We start from the raw sequence: 20,105 nt of genomic DNA on the forward strand, positions 1-20,105 counted from the left end.
ATGACAAGGATGTTAGTCTATTTGGTTTGCTGATGTATCCCTGGCATCTAGGATAGTGGTTGGCCCTTGATAAACATTTTCTGAATAGATAAACACATGAATGAAAGAACAGCTCATTCTGTCCTACTGATTTAAATGTCATTTTTATCATTCATTATCATATATTGAGTTTCCATGGGATAATAGGGCCCAATTCTACATACTGCCTTTCCTGCTGTGTTATTCTATGGGTCTATCATTGTTTAATTTACTAGAGCTTTATAACAAAGTGAATTATCTGTTACTCTCAGAATTTCCAATTCAATTATGTTTACATGTCAGAAATTCTCTTTAAAAATTAATATACACATGAAACAGAACCCTATTTATTGTTATCTGTGTGTTTTTAATTTTAATGGTTTTATCCAAAGGAACTGCTTTTTAGTGCTTAGGCTTTTAGGGCTATCTCATATTATCTCAATATCATAACCACATATCAATTTTAAGGATTTGATCCATCTAGACATTAAGGAGAGAAAAAAAACAGAGTTCCAAAAGTGTCACTGAGATTTACTGCTACCCAGTGTAGCGCACATTGCTTTCACTATACACAAACTAGCACTGGAGATCACTTTGACATACAAAGGGATGCTAATTTGATCTCAGATCAAATGTTATCTTCTTACAAGGTACTATCTATAAATCTTAAACGCTCTTTCCCCCTCAAATTTAAGTTTACTGTATTGCCAAAAATTCCCAAAGAATATTAGGTATCCTTTCTCTTATTTTTAAGAGGATGCTTCTAGCAGAATGTAGGATCAGTTCCATGCCAGGTAGCTCATATTCCCCTAAGAGAGCCACTATTCTAAGTTATACTGAAGCTAGCCAGGCCTTTGAGACCATATGATCCCAGGGATTGGCAAAATAATTGGCTCGAGTATGGAAAATAAAATATTAGCATTTCTATTGATATTTTATCTAATTCTTAAAACATTTCTATTTTATATTTCTCTTTAATAATACAGTATTAGTACATCAATATGTAAATGTAATTCATAATTTACATAATATATTGAAGATCTGTGTTCAATTTTTTTTAACTCATATGAATAGGTCATCAAAAGGTTGAGGATCACTGCTCTATGGCATCCTCACTCCTCTCAACTATGAACTATGTTTTCTTGCCCCAACCTAGCCCATGCCTCTTCCCCACACCCCCATGCCTTCTACCAAAATCCCCTGGAACCATTGCTTTTCATCAGCATACTCTTCCACATTTTCTGGTTCCATCTTCTTCTCTGTCTGAACTAAAAGCAGATGTCACTTGAAGAAATCACTATATTCGCAACCCTCTTTAGTAACTTAAAACAAAAAATTCTCTCACATACCTCCTTAGGACTGGCAAAATCCTGTATTACTAAGAAGGTGTAATGTACCTAGCCAAAAGAATACATTTCCCAGTATTCTTGAAAGCAAAATATGGCCATGTAACCAAAACTAATATTATGTACCCAGAAATAGTTAGGAAAGACTTTTGTAATGTCTCTGTAAAAGGGGGAATGACAGCAGGGAATTATCTTGCAGACCCTCTCCCTTTTTTCCTCTCGACTACCTAGAATATAAATACTAGATGACTGAAGCCCTCGTACCTAACTTGGGCTACAAGGCAACCTTGGAAATAGTAACCATGTGCTGGCTGGTAGATTTGAAACTGGAAAACCAGCTGGGGTCCCAGATGACTATGGAGTTGGTACACTAGCACAGGGTACTGCCAACATAAGGCTTTCTTTAAACAAAAGAGTAAATCTTTATTTTACTTAGCCATTGTTACTTTGGATTTTCTGCATCATACAAGCAAATTTAATTATAATGTAAGACCATGTTCTCAATTCTTATTGACCCCTGACCTCCAACAATTTTATGTGCTCTTTCACTCACTGGTCATTCTATAATTAAATTACCATCTCAAACTACTGCAAAAATCAATACACTCTCTAATCATAATCTCCTCTTCTTCTAACATTCAACTATGCACATTACTACAGGTTTCCAATTCACTGACTTCTTATAACTTCTTTATTAAGATCAGTCTTCTCCCCTTTAACTTCCCTCTGCAACCAGCTTTATTGTTACAATACATTTTAAGAATTTTATTTTACTATTTCCTTCTACCTCTAAATCTTTTTATTACATCCCTCTGGCAAAAGCATTCTCATACATAAACCTAACTATCCTCTTTCTCTATACCTGCATCCAAGCAGCAGAGACAGATGACAGACTGTCATCATTACAAATATAATTACCAATCTTAAATGGGCTTAATAATTGCTTTTGCAACATCCCAACTGACTATTTGAAACACATTTCAATCTCTAAAACAACAACCTTACTTAAACATACATACACATCAGGTAATTATTCATAATCTAAATGTACACTGGCCAATATGATGAAATGATAATTTGAAGGATGGTACCGACAGTGTTATCTCCCCCCAGGTCTTTCTCTCTCTCTTTTTTAAACCATAGTAGTGAACACTATGTGAGGCCTACCATTCATGGAGCAGAGTTAGCTACTTGATAGGTCAATTTTGGAAAGAAATATAGGTAACAGCCCAGAGAGTAAAGAAATGAAGTTGATTCCTCAGATTGTTCTTGGCTTTAGTGACAGCCATCTAAGGATTTAACCATTAAGCAAACATGCAGAAAATTAATGCAGCACATGTTATCATCCTCCCTCACAATACAAATATAAACAAAATATCCACTTCTTGTTCTTTAGAAGTTAACCTAATCCAGATAGCTAATAGTTAAATATAGTGTAAATATAATATAGTTTAATTAGCTTGGCCTACATTCGTTTTTTTTCTTAGTTTGTGTGCATATTTAGTCTTTGCAATTTTAAGGACATTATTATATGGTAATATCTTTAACTGAAGAATTGGGTCCTCTCAGCATTGAAAGACTTAGGAAAAAAACTGGCCTGGCTTTTATATTTCTGAATACCTTATGTTGATCAGAATTCTTAAGTATAAAAAATTTACCATAAGATACATTTTCTACTATTAATAAAAAGGAAAAGATCTTGATTTCACTTAAGAAAACTCAGTTTAAGTACACTAAAATATCTATTTGCCACAGGGATGAAAAAGGATCTCTTTCATAAAGAACTCTGAGACAAGCAATTCATTCTAGCAGCAGCAATACGATGAAAAATTAATGTCTAACATGGAAAATACCTACAAAAACAGAAAAATAAACATGTAGCTGAAATCATTTATAAGAAAATATATTTGATTTATTTCATAAAGGAAATGTGTTTATTTTTATAAATAAATATTATTTGATGAGTAATGAAGCATATTTGCTAAAGGATTAAATACTTTCCAACTTGACTTTAATTTAATGTAAGACATTTAGAAAACAAACATTTACTATTCTGAAGGTATGTGTAATCCAAAGTTCCATAGAATCTGAACATTAACATTCAAACATATCCATGTTTATCCATAAGAACATAAAAACATGAAAAATGTATGATATAAACACACACAAAAAGATATAAAAGCAATTGTGAGGAGTGAGGCTTTAATAGGTTAAAAAATGTGGCACTCAATAGAATATATTGAGAAAAAGAAAATTTTATTCCAAAAAATAGAACTGAATGTTATTCTATTTCTAAGTATATTGCAGATATCTTCTATATGTTAGTATTATCCTTTGTGAAGGTATCTCTGAGTCAAAGATTATTATACAGTTTTTATACAAAATTTATCTACTTTCCAAATTGAATAAAAATAATTTATGCACACAATTTTACCAAAAAGGGAAAAGGGAAGGAAGCATGATTGAATGCCTGCTAATAAAGAATATTTTACTGTACTTATTCCTTCATTGAATAAATACTTTTGGAACTCCTGTCATAATGGCAATTTTAAGAAAAAGTTAGCCACTCCTGACTTCCTATTATTTGATGTAATGAACATCAAAATAAAAGGTAAGAATATCTGGGTTTTTTACTGTCCAAAGATTAAACAAATAATCACCGGGATTCTGGATGTTAGCATTGTGCTGACACACAGCAAACACTAAGTGATTATCTGATTGTTAAAATAAGAACACAGATATCTACTTCTGGCCTTGATGATGTAATTTTGGTTATCATCCCACTGTAAACAGAAAAAAACTGGACAAAATATATGAAATATCATTCTCAGATAATAGAAACAGATGGAGGAAGACCATGATACCTGGAGAAAGGAAACAAATGAGGTGGCACCAATGATTAGCCCAGCATTCTGCCAGGAGGCACACTCCAAACTAAGGCCCAGGGAGAGGAGTCCCAAGCAGAGAACAGTCCTCTAGTTGAGTTGAAAAAACACACTGGAGTGAATTCAGGGAGACTGAGGCAGTTGTGTGTTAAGGGCAGAGTTCTGAAGAGAAGGGAGCTATGCAGGAAAAAAACCAGAAATCTGCATAAGGATAACCTGGAGACTCAGTTCAATACTAACATTTGGTGTGCAGGGGAAATCTTCTCAAGGCCAAGAACGAACAGAACCTGTTCCATAAGCTTAATTGTTCCCAGTGCACATACAAGGCTAGAATGCATTCAAGTTCCAACCAGAGAGATCAGTTCTATATGTTATACTGGGTAGAGAGTCCAAGATGGGCATACTTTGGTAGTGGTGTTAAACTCTCCCTAAAGTAGCAAAGGCTACTTTAGACCTACCCCGAAAAGCTAAAAACAAACAAAAAAAGAACAATACACAAAAGAATCAAATTGAATTCCAAATTACTTCATTGTTGGCCAGACTGAATACCTTCAAAGAAAGACCACAAACTCCACATATTCAAAAACATAAAATTTACAATGTCCTACCTCCAGTCAAAAATTACTAAAGAGGCCAACAGACAGAAAAATGTGATCCACAAGAAGAAAAAATATAAGCCAACAGGAACAGATCAAACGACAAAATAATAAAAACAGGAGATAATGACATTAATATACTAGGGAACTATAGAAAGTATATAAAGAAAACCATGAATAGAAAGGAGAAATGGAACATACACAAAGGAATCCAAATGAAACTTCTAGAGGTAAAAAAAACAATATCTGAAATGAAAAACTCACTGGATAGGATTAACAGTATAGACACCAAAAAAGAAAAGCTTAGTAAACTCTGGGACATTAAAATATAAATTACCCAAAGTAGTTTACAAAATTTTTGAGATGGGGTCTTGCTCTGTTGTCCAGTTAGAGTGCAGCGGCATTATCCAGCTCACTGCAACCTCTGCCTCCCGGGCTCAGGTGATCCCTCCACCTCAGCCTCCTAAGTAGCTGAGACTACAGGCATGGGCCAGCACGTCTAGGTAATTTGTTTTCTTTTTTTTGGTATTTTTGGTAGAACAGGGTTTCATCATGTTGCCCAGGCTGGTCTTGAACGCCTGATCTCAAGTGATACACTCACCTTGGCCTCCCAGAGTGCTGAGATTATAGGTGTGAGCTACCGTTCTCAACCAACAACCAATACCATATTTAAAACTTGGATCTTGATGAGTACTGAAAATGATATTTATGTGGCAAAACATAAAAATTTGTATTTTTACATTTTATAAATTTCTTTAAAGTAGTTAAAAAATAAAATAAAAGTATAGGGTCTATGGTATACATATAAGTACAGCGTATGACAACTACAGGCAAAGGACATGAGGGGAAAAAACAGTAAAGATCTTTCCTCATATGTTAGGGGGTATAGCAGACTGATCAAGTTATTTTAAGCATTCTAGAGCAACTGCTATAAACATAGAAGTATCTAGTAACTCCACAGTGGAGGTATGATAGAACCCTAGAAGAACTCTGAATATAAAAAAGGCAGAAAAAAGAGAAAGAAGAAACAAACAACAAATGAGACAAATAGAAAACTAATAGCAAGACTTAAACCCAAACATACTTATTAATTATAAACGTTTTAAACATTGCAATTAAAAGGCAGAGGTTGTTATACTAGATAAAAACTTAAGACCCAGCAATATACTATCTACAAGATCCCACTGAACTGGAGTAATAATAACTTCATAGTAACCAATGTTAAATGAGTAATCACCATGGTCATGTACTCATTTAGTCATCTAAAAATAAAAAAATTGATTAATCCATCAAAAAATTTTCTGAAGTTGATCTTACTATTATCCTGAGTATATGAAGCTCACAAGATCATGCAGACCGTAAATGATAGGTTGGGACTTGACTCAGGCGCAGTCTGGCTCCAGAGTCACTGTACCTTGCAACAAGCAAGATGTCTCTCTTCATACACACACATAAAATATACAACCACAAATCTGACATACATGGCAACATGTAATTTGTTTGCACCCTTCATTTTTACATTATGCTGTGGGTTACAGCATCTTCTGTAATAAATGTAATTCCATATATCTTTAACAGTTACATAATATGAACTTCCCATACTGATGGGAATTTAGATTTTCAATTATACTGCCTCTTGAGGGATCTACAAAAGTGTGGAGGCTTTTTTTTTTCTTCTATTTTAAAATGCAATGTCGGGGGTACTATTAACATTTAAAACAGTAATATCCTGAAATGTACTGGGCAGTCCTGACAACAAAGAATTGCTCCTCCAAGACGTCAACAGTGTTACCAAATAGAAACAATAATAAATTGAGGTTAAAACCCCAAATAGTAAAAACATAAAAACCTGACAAGCCACAGAAAAATAAATATAAAAAATGCAAATGCAACAGCTCAATGAAGAATTTAAGTGAAAGTAGAAACTTATATCAAGCATGGTTATTGAAACCTACTATATATAATCCTTGGCTGTTCAAGAGTATATAAGCTTCCACTTTGAACAGCCAAATGTAATTGTCATAGAAGACAAACCTTATCAAAGATGCTTAAACTTGTATGAATTAACCTAAAATTCATATGAATGCCTAAAAAGAGAAAGTTAAGAATGTGTTATTTGACTTTATAGCCCCTTCAACTTCACAGTTTTTTCTAAAGAGATGTAAAATGAGTTGATATTACTCTAAAAGGAAAGTATTAAATAATAATTTTTACAAAATAAAATCCATGTTTGCATATATGTTCACAAAAACAAACATAGAAGGAATGGAAGGCTAATGGATAAATCAGTGGTCCAGTATTCTGTGTGTTTATTGTAATTGCTACAGTCAAGAATCCTGAGTAAGCTTACTTAAAAAAAAAAAAAGTAAGTACTCAGGCAGTAAGACTACAGACTCTAGTTTATCATTCAGGAACCAGCAAAGACTGAAAGGACTGCTTCTTTTTATTGGCTTAGTAAACTAGTCTAAATTTAAAATCCAATTTCTATGTGATTAACCACAACAAAAAATAATAAGAGGTAAGTGATTTATTTTATTTTATTTTTATTTTTCTGAGACAGAGTCTCACTTTGTTGCCCAGGTTGGAGTGCAGTGGTGCGATCTTGGCTCACTGCAACTTCCGCCTCCTGGGTTCAAGTGATTCTTCTGCCTCAGCCTCTCGAGTAGCTGGGACTTACAGGCATGTGCCACCATGCCCAGTTAATTTTTGTATTTTTGGTAGAGATGGGGTTTCACCATGTTGGCCAGGCTGGTCTCGAACTTCTGACCTCATGAACCGCCCGCCTCAGCCTCCCAAAGTGCTGGGATTACAGGCATGAGCAAGTATGATTATTAATGCTAATATTCATGTAGTTTACCATCTACCAATAAAGAAATCCATTTTATTTAGCATTTATACTAAATTAAAATTTCCTACTTGTATGTCCTGTAACATCTTAGAACTGAAATAACTATATATACTTACAACTTCCATATCAACTGTACTATATTTAATTTTCCAATGACGATAAAAACAAATGAAGACTCTTAAGACCATGTATGTACTTTCATTGAGTCTATTAACTTTACAATGTCACCCCCTAGAGGAATCTTTAAAAATTGAATCTTGAAATTATATAGATTTACTTATGACAAACTGAAAAAGGAAAGGGAAAGTTCTGAGTTTAGCTTTATCTACAGGACCAAACCTGGCAGAATGAAAATATTTATCGAATAGTGCCACTTTTAGTAAATATTCAAATGTTTTCTGGCTTCATTAAAAGTACAGAGATAAAGCTCAGCGACATACTGTTCACAGAAAGCATCTCTCCTTCATCTCCACTCCCCACTTGGGGACTCTCCCAGATTATTTCACTGGCTTTTTGCCTTTTTCACTTGTCACGGATTATACTAGTCCCTTTCCCCTCACTCTGTTGCTCACTCAATAACTGTTTCTTTAATTACTGGCTACCACCAACAATTTTTCATTCAACCGTTTTTTCATCTGACTTTGGTCGTTCAGGTCCTAGCTCTATCACTTAGTAACAGAATGACTAGAAAGATTATGAGGATCAAATCAAATCAGACATTTTGAAAGAAAGCATTGTTACAAATGCCAATCAGCTATATGAATGCTAGTTGTCTGTCTTCCGTATTTGGTGACAACTATATGGCCATACTTCCCTCTAGGGACCATAACTGCCTTAAAATTCAGGTCAATTTGGCTAACATTTTTTGAGCACCTATTCTTTATTATGTAAATATCTCTAGTGGCCTAGCACTACCAGGCACAGTAAATGAATAAAGACTGGCAGCACAGTGTAAGCCTTCCTGAGTTTACAGTATAGAAGAAAGACAAGCAAATGAAAAAGCAATTAAGGTAAAGCTACACCAAGGCACAAAGAACAAAGAGAAGAAACACCTTAAAACTAGGAGACTTAAGAAAAGTCCTCCTAGAAAAAGTGACATTCAACTAGTACCTAAAGGATAAAAATCGAGTGAGTGTGATGGGGAAGAGAAGAGGTATCAAGGCAGAGAAAGTAGAATGATAAAAGGCTTGGAGACAACACAAAGTGCCTAACGTTCTAATAACAAAATGAAATTAATTTGATTAAAACTACAAAAGATGATTCAGAATTCAAATCATGAGGGGTCACTAAAGACAAAGATTTCTTCAGATCTGACATATGGAACTCCATGTAGAATTCTGTATTCTACACTTTCATATAAACTTTTCCCCATGTTATAAAAGATGCTTTGTAATTTTTAAACAATTACATTACTTTCTATACAGTGGATATAACATATTTTATGTAACCATTTCCATAATGATACATTTCTAGGTTATTTTGAGCTTATCACAAATGAATAAAGAATCATTCAGGAAATTGTGCATAAAAGTCTTACTAAATGTATGATTATTTCCTGAACACAAGTTTCCCCAAATTGGAATTACTGAATTAGATACTTTACAACTTATCAAAATGCTTTCCAAACTTTGTACCAATCACACAGCCATGTCAGCAAGGATCTGACGACATACTCATTTGTGCTGAAACATCTTTTTACAGTCAAAAATTGTTATGCCATTTTAATTTACATTTATTACTAATTAGGATGAATGCTAATGAATGCTAAGGAGGGAATGTTAAGTATTCCCTCCTTCAGTAGTTGTATGTACATATTTTTAATCTATGGGGATTTTTTTTATTTTTAAGGGACATTTATGAGTGTTTTGTGTATCAGGGATATTGGCCCTTTGTCACTTGTCTACTGGAAATGTTTTTTCCTGATACAATACTTGTTAATTTGTACTGTTTGTGTCACATACAATTTCTACATGTTCACAGTCTAGTCCATGGATTACTTTCACCAAGCATTAGAAGTTTATCATTCTAGTGGCAACAGGGATTACATGTTGGAAGCAAAAACTGAGAAGCTATGACATTACCTTAGAATGTCAAAGGTGAGGATATAGTAACAGAGAAAATGAAGAAATAAACACAATTTTAAAATTTTCATGATTGGTTGGTTATGAGAGATATGAAAGAAAAAAAGAAAGATTAAGTTTATAAGTTCTAGCTAATATATTTCAAAATACAATTGAAATGAAAGATATCCTAGAAAACTCTAATATATCAATCAACATTGGCTCAAAAGGAAAATATTTTTCTAATGGAAGAAATTGAGAAATATAACTTCCCTCAAAAGCACAAAGTTCTGCTGTATCAATAATTTTTTTAAATCTAAAGGAAGCAATAAATCTGCTGCCTTTTAACCCAACTCACATTTGAGGAAAAAATAAGTAATTTTCTCAAGAATATCTAAGAAACCAGCATAACGGTGTTACTGAAAATCTCAAAATGATAACATAACTACAATATATTAAGAACTCTCAAACTCAAAAATAAAAATAATGAACAAAAACATAAAGACATTTTACTGAAGCTGATGCACATATGGTAAATAAGCACATGAAAAGGTTTTCAACATTATTCGCTATCTGGGAAATAAAAATTAAAACCACAATGAGATATCACTGTACCTATTAAGAATGACTAAAATAAAAAATAGTGACACAAAATGCTAGTGAGAATGAAGAGCAACTGGATCATTTATCATTCACGTGTTGCCAAAAAGAGTGTAAAACAGTACAGTCGCTCTTGAAAACAGTTTGACAGTTTCTTATAAAACTAAACATGCAATTACCGTATGATCTAGCAACTGCATTTTTGGGCATGTATCCCAGGGAAATGGAAACCAGGGTCACACAAAAACTTTATGTGATTATACTCACTTTATTCATAATTGTCACAAATTGGAAACAACTTAAATGTCTTCAATGATTAAACTGTTACACTGTGGTATACACATACCATGGAATTCTACTGAGCATTAAAAAAGGAATAAACTTGGATAAATCTCCAGGGATTATGCCAAGTGAAAAAAGCCAATCCCAAAAGCTTATGTATGATTTCAATTAACAGCACATCTTAAATGATACAGTTTTAGAAATGGACAACAAGTTACTGGCTACTAGGGGATGGGGGTGAGGTAGCGAAAGGGAGAAGGTTGGTTATATTAATAAAAGGGCAAAGGACAACAACGGGAATTCTTCTTAACTATTCTCTATCTTGACTATGGTACTGGGTACAGGAATCTACACTTGACAAGCTGTTTAGAACTAAATATACACATACAAACAAATACATGTAAAACTGAGGAAGCCTGAATAAACTGGTGAAGTATCAATGTCAATATTCTGGTTATGGTCTGTTATAGTTTTGCAAGATATTGTCATAGGGGGATATTGGGTAGAGGGTACAAAGAATCTCTCTGCATTATTTATTACAACAACATGTGCTGCACATGGACCTAGAACTATTTCAAAATAAAAAGATTAATGGGAAAAAAAGGAAAAACTAATGGGATTCTTTCCAGAAACTGAGGGATGTTTCTGGAAAGAATCATCCCTCAGGTTCTGGAAAGATGAGAAAATTTACTATTTTGCTGCTACTTATTACATTAAAAAGTTCAAATACATAAACAATAAGCCTATTAGCATTTCCACAGACAACCAAAAGTAATTTGATATACCTTATTTCAACATTCATTTCTGATTTAAAAAGAAAACAAAAGACCAAACAACTTCAAAATGTGGGAATATTAAGGTAATTTTAAAAAGTGATAAAACACTGGAGAATTCCCATTAAGGTCGGAAGTAAATCATGATTGGAAATGACAGAAACATTAGAAAAAAGAGTGTACAAGGTGTATATCATATGATAATATGACTTGTGACTCAATCTAAAATTTATTATAAACATAGTAAGGTAATGTGTTATACATGGTACTGGGATTGTTTCCATTATAATTTGTCATTGACTAGTGGTAGAATGTTAAAAAGAAAAAAGCTATGTATTACTGTATTCAATCAACAGGTAAATTTTACAGGTTATCTACCATTTCTTAGATACTATATTAGGAGTTAGAGATTCAATGATCATCATAAGACATACTTCTTGTTCTCATAGAGTTTACATTTTAGTGGAATATTAATAATATTTAGAAAGAAGGCATTCATTAAGAATTTGGAAATTCCATTTATGTGCCAGGTAGTTACAAAAAAAAAAAAAAGACAACAATCCCAAGGTTGAAAGGCAAATAGATGTTTATAACACATGTGATGAGGGGCACACAAGAACAATTTCTAGGTCATCTTTATGAGGTCATGAAAAATAATCTGTAGGAAGTAAAATTTGTACTGAGTCAGTAAGTTAGTCAAATTAATAGGAATGCAGAAGGATTCCCGGTAGAGGGCAGCACATAGCCCATGGAGCTTTTATGAACCAGCAAGTAGTTTTTAGCAAAATAATCTTGAGTTTTTTTCTCAGAAAAATATGTTTCTTTGCTCTAGCAATTTATAAAATTCTTATGTGCACAAAGATCATAGAACTGTATCCCTTAACACGTTTTTATGCTGATGTCTACACCTTTCCATGAGAAGGTTAGACAGGTACCAAACATGTGATTTCTATACTACATCAAATATTGACATCTAAAAATTATATCTTTCGAATTAAAATATAGTAACTTAATATTCATCGTTTTAAAATATAAAAAGTTCTTTAAGAGTCAGAAATTTTACATTGTTCTTTTTTCTTTTAACCCATATTTCCATTTACTTAGCCTAAAGAATTTCACTATAAAGGAATAGATTTGTATGCTCAAGTCTTCACTTGATTGACGTGTCACATTTCTCAGGCACAAAACACTGAAAATTGAAATTCAGATTTGTACAGAATTTCCTGTGAAATAAGGTGCTAAGTGTTAAAATTTTCTTCCAAAATTGAGTCTGCAATTGTTACAATACATAATTGATCAATACAAAAATAATATACATTTCAATAATCATTAAATATAAAAAGTAATATTTTATTGGCAATGCATCTTATAACGAATTAAATCAAATATTTATGTATTAATATTATTTATTACTATAATGAGGCAGAGGAGACTACTGGGGTTCTATTGCTATTTACTTTTATGATTTAAATTCACAAAAAATAATCCCCTCCCCAAATTCACATAAAGAAACAAATGACAATGGAAGAAATTTTGTCGCAGCAAAATCATCAAATTCTTTAAATTTCTTCTGGGTTATAGGCTAAAAACCATATAATCACCTGTTATCAAATATTTTAAATAATTTTTAAGCTGACAATTAAATTAGGCCCACTTTAAAATTTGTTTAAAACTTAGAAAATGATTTGTCACCCCATCATTAGTTATTCATTTTCTCAATTCCTGTGATGTATGCAAAAATATATTATAAAGATTCATCATCTTCTTTCAATCACAGCCTTCTAATTTATTGTAGGACACAGAAACGATTGGGAAAACTTGAAATACTAGTCCCAATATTCCTCAGCAAACAAACAAAAAAATTAAGGTTTTTATCTATCAGCTGTTTTAAATGTACTTCAGGAAGAACAAAACAAAACAAAAAACCTCAGAGATGAAGATTTTAGCTCATTTAGTTTAAAGAGAATGTCTACCATACTGTATAAATGGCAATGCCAGTTGCTATTGCCAAACCAATCAGCCAAGTAAGAGTTACTTTTTCAGAGAAATACAACTTAATAATACAGCTGGAATGTCAACTCATGCACCCATTTTATTTCTAAATTCTAATTCTAAAATAGCAATAAGCTGCAGAGCCTTGCAGGAGCTTGTTTAGATGAAACAAGGTACTCTCACCTTCAGTATTTCTCCTTTGTTCTTTGTTTTGCTCTCAACCCAGGAATGGTATTCTTTAATAATAAATGTAGAATGAGGAGGTAAGGTCATCTTATGAAAATTCTTATCATTTTAAGAATTCAGAATACTGCAACACAAGACTGTTTTTAATATGAGGTATTACACTTAACAGATACATGTATAATGTTAAGAGACTCTGAAATACTGAGATTTTTCGCATTGTGGTCCTTCCATGTCCCTGTCCCTACATCTAATCTTCCTCACATCTTCTTGCACATGACCTTGGCCCCAAACTGCTCCTCCTCACTGTCTTGATAAAATCCAAAATGACCAAACAATGGCTGCTAATATCCCAGAATAACTCCTCCCTCTTCTGAGATCCACTGACCAACTGTTCTTAAAAAGAAACAAACTCCAGGTGACTCCCTGCATCCCCCTTATACAAAGTTCTACCCACTTCCCCCCAAATTAGAATGCTCTTTTGGAACCTTTCATGACTAGCATTTTTTTTTTTTTGAGACAGAGGTTTGCTCTTGTTACCCAGGCTAGAGTGCAACGGTGCGATCTTGGCTCACTGCAACCTCCGCCTCCTGGGTTCAAGCAATTCTCCTGCCTCAGCCTCCCAAGTAGCTGGCATGACAGGCATATGCCATCACACCAGGCTCATTTTGTATTTTTAGTAGAGACGGGGTTTCTCCATGTTGGTCAGGCTGGTCTCAAACTCCCGAATGAATGTTTATTCTCTGCTCTGGCTGATTTTCTTCTATGTAAGACCAGGAAAGACAGGAAGGTCTATCCACTGCCTTAATTAATGGAAGCTTCACTAACACCAGTAATTTGAACTGTCTCTTTTGTCTGGACACACTTGATTTTTCACCTTCTCTTTCAAGGAAATACAACATAAAAACACTCAGGATGCATGAGAGTATGCCTTTCTGCATTAAAGTGGGAGAAGGACAATTGTGAATCGAATGTAGGAAAAGATAAGCAGCATATTATAATACTTTACTACCCTGACCACAGGAGCTTTGTCAAGATCAGTTTTTGGAAGGAAAACATGGAAGTTAAGAATTGGAAAATTGATTCCTTTGGAATTACTCGCCTACTCCAGTTTGAAGAGCACTGGTCTAGCATGAGTAGTGCACAATTGCAAGGAAAGGAGTCACTATGAGCAGTGTTCTGTTGAAAAGCAGAATCAGACCCACAAATATAGCAGCTACAGAAGGTATCAATCAGCAAATATAAACTGATATATTTAATGTGCTCAAAGAAATAGCGTGTTTAAAAATATCAGTAACAAGAAAACTATCAGAAATGGCCAGGCCAATATGAAAACAAAAAGAGAACACTCAAATAAAAAATGAAAGTAGAAATTCACTAAGAGGATTAAACAATAAGATATAGGGAGGTGAAGACAAACCTCAAGAAATTACACAGAATGCAGCACAGAAAGACAAAGAGATAAAAAATATGACAGAATCAAGAGACAGGGAAGTTAAATGGAGAAGTGCAATAGAGATAGAAGAAAAATTTGAACAAATAATAGTAGAGAACATTTTCCAAAATTGATTAAAAACACCCATCTACAGATTTAGAAAGCCAAAGTCCCAAACAAATATACAAAATCAGAAGGTAAGTACTAAGAGATTCATAAATCGATAACATTTTTAAATTAAGAACTTTTGAACACCAAAGGTTTTCACAGTGAAAAATCAAACTGAAGTGAGAAAAGATATTTACAACACATATAACAAAGGATTAACATTTAACATTAAGACAGGACTGTGATAGATAAATGGGCAAAAGCAATAAACAAGCATTTCGAAATCGAATCACAAATGGTTAATTAACATATGAAAAGATGCTCAACCTCATTTAGGCTCAGAGAATTGCAAATTTCGCTCCAATGAGACACTACCATTTCACACCCACCAGATTGTCAAAAATTAAAAAGTTTAATAACATCAAATGTGGTGAACATATTAGTGTTCATTTTATTATTCCTTAACTGTCTGCACATTATATATGCTTTTATATGCACCTGCTTCATAACCAAAATTTTTAAGTGTCACCTGAGCAATAAAAATATTTCTTCGTAAGACTGATGAGAACAGTGTTGGTGAAATACTGGGCAAGAAAACCAGACTGCATGGGCTGAAAGGCTCTACAAAAGCATAAAGCTAACTTACAGACAACTATTTCAAGCTTACCTATGAGGCTGGACAGGCAGAGCTGCAACTTTAGGGAATGTCATGGTGAGAGTTTATATTATATTTTTAAATAAAGGAAACTGGATTAGGTTCAGAAAAAAACACCAAGAGGGAGAGGACGACAGTAAATAAGAAGTCCTTGGTCTGTCACAAAAATACATTATACAGGGGCCAGGGACAAGAATTTCCTTTAGGGATGAGAGATTCTTTGTCCTTATCGCCTCACTCCCAAGTTCGTTCACTCCAGTCACAATAGTCTACTTGCTCCTGCTTTCAGCAAGCCTCTGCCTCGGGACTTTTATAACCTCTATGGAGAATACTGTTTCCCAGATGGTGCAAGCCATGGCTTTCAGGCTTTTCTTTCCCCAAATGTCATCTCAGTGAAGTGTTCCCTGACCACTATGAAACTGAAATCCCATCTGCACTCCCTGCCACCACTACTCCTGAAACTCTTATTCCTTTTCCCTTGCTCTATTTGTCTTTATAAGGCTTTAATACTCAGTATGAAAGACTAGGTTGTTGAATCGCTGTACCTGCATTGTATGTAAGCTCCAAAAATGCAGCAACTGTAGTCACAGGGCCTACTAATGCTTGATACAAAGGTAGCTCAATAAACACAGAATGAAAGAATATGGACCCTCCTTGAGGAGACTGAAGAAAAAGTAAAATGGAAATAATGCTGGAAGATATGAACAAAATGAAGTAACGCACAAAGAATAATCAATTTGCTGCCCACAAAAGACATGACATTTGAGTTAGATCTTGAATCATGAGGAGTTTGCCAAGTGCTAGAAAAAGGTGCACATTCCAAGAGAGTGAAGAACATAGGAGGTCTAAAAGGGTTTTGCACATTTGAGAAACAGGGTACATTTGCAGTATGGCAGGGATAACAGTGACCAGATTTTAGCTAAACTTATAATATACACAATAAAGGACGCATTATATCGAACTTCTCAACTCTAAAAATCCTTTTCAGAATTATAGCTGTTCAGTTACTTGTTTTATTTGCAGTAAAGAGTACAGAATACAAAATAAAGTTAACACAGAACTACTCCCTTTACTCATTCCAAGTTTGAGCAGAGTTAACTTATAGTTTTTAAATCAAACTGTAGATTAAACTTATCACACTCAAAATGAAAATACTGCTTTCAAAGGTCTCAACAGCAGTTATTATTCAAAGTTAAAACTAAAAATTCTCTATGGTAGGAGAGAGCAGCCTGGTGGAGAAAAGGGAATGGTCAAATTCAACTGCTTATTTAGTAGCAGATATTCTCCATTTAACCATCTGAGTTTTAGAGTTTTTCCTCAGCTTGCATGCTCTCATAAATAACTTTCACTTAATTACGTTTTCAACGAGTCTATAGTTCTTTTATCCCCATCATTACCTCTTTCGGACACTCATCTTCGTTTCAAACCTAACTCAACTTATTTTCAGGATTACTGTTTGAGACAGGAGGCTCTTGTGTGTATACACAGAAAGAAGACCTTGGAAGACTGTATTCCACAGTTCAAGAGCCTGTGTTCCACAGTTCAAGAGCCTGTGTAGTCAGTACTGGAGCATTTAAGTACAAGATAGGAGAAACAGTGGACGCCATGGTGCTTTGGGATTCCTACAGACAGAGGGTGGGGACCCAGGGAGTTCCCTGGGCAGGCTCGAGGTCAAAGCTCAAGTCTAGGACTAGGGGGGCGGGACATGCCCCAAGAACCTCGGGAGGTGTGTGGCCCCGGAGTGTAACTGGGAAAGGAGGGGCGCGGCCACTCGGAAAGACTCACAGTAATAAGCCACCACAGGGTCCCGCTTGTCATGCTCCTGAGCCGTCCTCAGATGATGCTGTATGCTCTTAAACTGTGCGGGGAGCGGGGGCAGCGGAGCAAGCGCGGCCATCTCTACTCAGGAATCACCACTTCCTACTCGCGCGCCACCGGCACTTCCGCTTCCGTCTGGTCGGTCGCGCGCACGGGCGTTCAGAGCAAATCCAGCCCACTCTTCCGTTGCTCAGCGACGTCAAGTCAACTACGGATGCTCAGCTGGGACAACGTCGGCGTGTTTGGCTCTTGGCAGTTAGAACCCAGAGAAGGCTGAGCATTTCGACGCTTATGCCGCGCATGGCACGGGCGCTCTCTGCTGGTAGGAGGAAGGGTTTTTGTTTTGTTTCACTTTTTGGTTTGTTGTTTGTGGCAAAAGGAAGGATAGAAAAGGAAAAACAAGAAAATAATGTCTGTTGAATGGGAGAAAGTATAAAGGCGAGAATTGCCTTTGGCGTAATTCAGGAATTACCACTTCTGGTTAATATTCTGTATTAATATTTCATATTAATAGTGTCCATTAAAAGCCTTTTTGATTTTAGAAACTTAAATTTCAATTCTTGCATGAAAAGAGAAATAATGTGTTTAAATTTTAAATTACATGTTTCTATGTTGACATGCTGGATAAAACAACCAGATTTACCCCCAAATTAAACACTAAACACATGACGCTTAAAGAAGATCGAACTTTTGTTCTTAACTGGCTAGTATGTATTTTAGTGAATCAATAATCTGCATATCGCCTTTTGTTTTTCTGGAGAGTAATTAACAATTTGCAAAGTATTTTCATATTTATTATCTTGTCTTAATGTAAGATAGGGTGTCTGGGACTTGTTCAGTGCTGCTAACACTTAACCTTGTGCAGTAGGCATAAGCTTTTCCTTCTACCTTCAATGACTTCTTCCTCTCCTCTCCATCCCATACTTACATCCTTCAGGACTGTACACTTTACTTCCTCCAATAACCTTCTTTATCTCCGTTCTCAGTTTTGAGGATTCATCTTAAAACTAGTTTTCACTGAAATCACACTATCCCCAAAAGCCAAAATCTCCAGCTCTGAAGTTTCCCTCTGCCTACTATTTTCTAATCACTCCCTCACCCCCATAAGAAACCACTCCATGTCCTTATGTTATCCCACTCCACATATGTTGTCTAGACCTATTTGCAAAGTCCATCATCTTATTCTGGGTCCGGCTTTTTTACTCAACTGGAAACTGAGTTCTGTATTCTTCCCCAATCTCAGCAGCATATTTCCTACCGCTGGAGAATGTATGGTTTCTTTCTTTTCCTCTTACTCCCACTATCTGGACTTTCCAGTACAAAGCTGCAAGATTGGTAGAGAAATCGATGAAGAAAAGCAGACATGGACAACCATAAATGTTTCTTTCTATGCTCACAACTTTTCATCTATTTGTTTCCTAATACTTCTTGATTCTCAACAGCAGCTGCCCTTAAAGATCAACTTTAAAGCCCACTCCAGGCATTCTCACGTAATTGTTCTAGGTTGGATCCTAAATATCAGTATCTTTAAAAGGTCCTCATGCAATTTTAATGGTACATCTAGAGTTGAGGGCCAGTTCTGTAGTCCATAGATGATGTTTCAAACTTCTCTCACTCTCTTCAAGCTAGGCACTTGTGCTATAGCTGGCCTGGAGCCAGAACCTGAGCAATGCCATTTTATGAGACAAAGCTGTGTCTCCAAAATGAGTTGTAATAACTGCCCCATTCTCCTTGCAATAACTGCTGACTTGGTTTCTGTAAATAAGACTGCTAGTCTGCTCCGGATAATGTCCACTAGGTGAAGTTGTTTACCTTTTCTCATCAGTAACTGTCAGAATTGCTGGCCTTTGCTTATCAGAATGCGCAGCGCAAGCTAATCTCATCTTGGCCCCTGTAAACTAAGATCTGTAATTTCCACTGGTACCCAAACAATGTGTAAACTAACGTTTATCTTGACTTTTGTCAATCATTTATGTAGCAATTAGAGTGACAATAAGCCCCGGGGCCCTCGGAATGTCCGGAGGCCCCCACCCCCGTCCCTGCCCAGGAGGTGATTTACAGAAGCCACCAGCCCTCGGAATGTCTGAAGCCCGTTCATCCCTCTCCTCGTTCGTCACCCCCACTCCCAAGGTGGTTTTTCGGGTATAAAAAGTCTTGGCACCCTCCCTTCACGGCCGCGGGTTAGAGAGACGTGAGTCCTCCATGGTCGCTGGCAATAAAGACCCTGCAATTTGGCATACTTTTGTCTTGGTGAATTATTTTAATCTCGCATCCCAATACAGCAACTCTGCCCCAATTTCCTTGGTCAACAACTGCATTTCCTGCTATTGAAATTAAGGCCACCACCAGATCTGAATTATTTTGACTTGCCTCTACCACAACTTTAAAGTAATAATAACTAGCTAGCAGCATTTCCTGAGCGACAACTATGTATCATACATGTTTCTAGGGTCTTTACATTAATTTGTTTACTTTGCACCACAACTCTATTAGGAACATATCGTTA

At 35.3% G+C, this 20,105-nt stretch overlaps 2 protein-coding genes across 3 annotated transcripts in view; one reads left to right on the plus strand and one right to left on the minus strand.

Moving 5' to 3' along the window:
* VTA1 (vesicle trafficking 1) overlaps positions 1-17,721 on the minus strand; it is a 73,685-nt gene extending 55,964 nt beyond the window's left edge. Inside the window, exon 1 of one of the 2 annotated variants that reach the window (XM_012474443.3) lies at positions 17,567-17,721. In XM_012474443.3, the coding sequence (XP_012329866.2) occupies positions 17,567-17,678 (112 nt within the window). In that variant the 5' untranslated portion in view covers positions 17,679-17,721. Of the gene's footprint in view, positions 1-13,583; positions 13,623-17,566 lie in introns of those variants that run through there. The other variant, XM_012474444.3, reaches the window with a different exon arrangement.
* A 144-nt stretch (positions 17,722-17,865) lies between these two features.
* The window catches only part of NMBR (neuromedin B receptor), a 76,635-nt gene continuing 74,395 nt past the window's right edge, over positions 17,866-20,105 (plus strand). The window contains exon 1 of the mRNA XM_021670825.2: positions 17,866-17,921. The gene's annotated coding sequence lies outside the window, so the exon portion shown is untranslated. The remainder of the gene's footprint in view (positions 17,922-20,105) is intronic.

This window comes from Aotus nancymaae, unplaced genomic scaffold, assembly GCF_030222135.1.
Source record: "Aotus nancymaae isolate 86718 unplaced genomic scaffold, 86718_ANA_hifiasm-v0.15.2.pri h1tg000040l, whole genome shotgun sequence".
NCBI lineage: Eukaryota > Metazoa > Chordata > Mammalia > Primates > Aotidae > Aotus > Aotus nancymaae.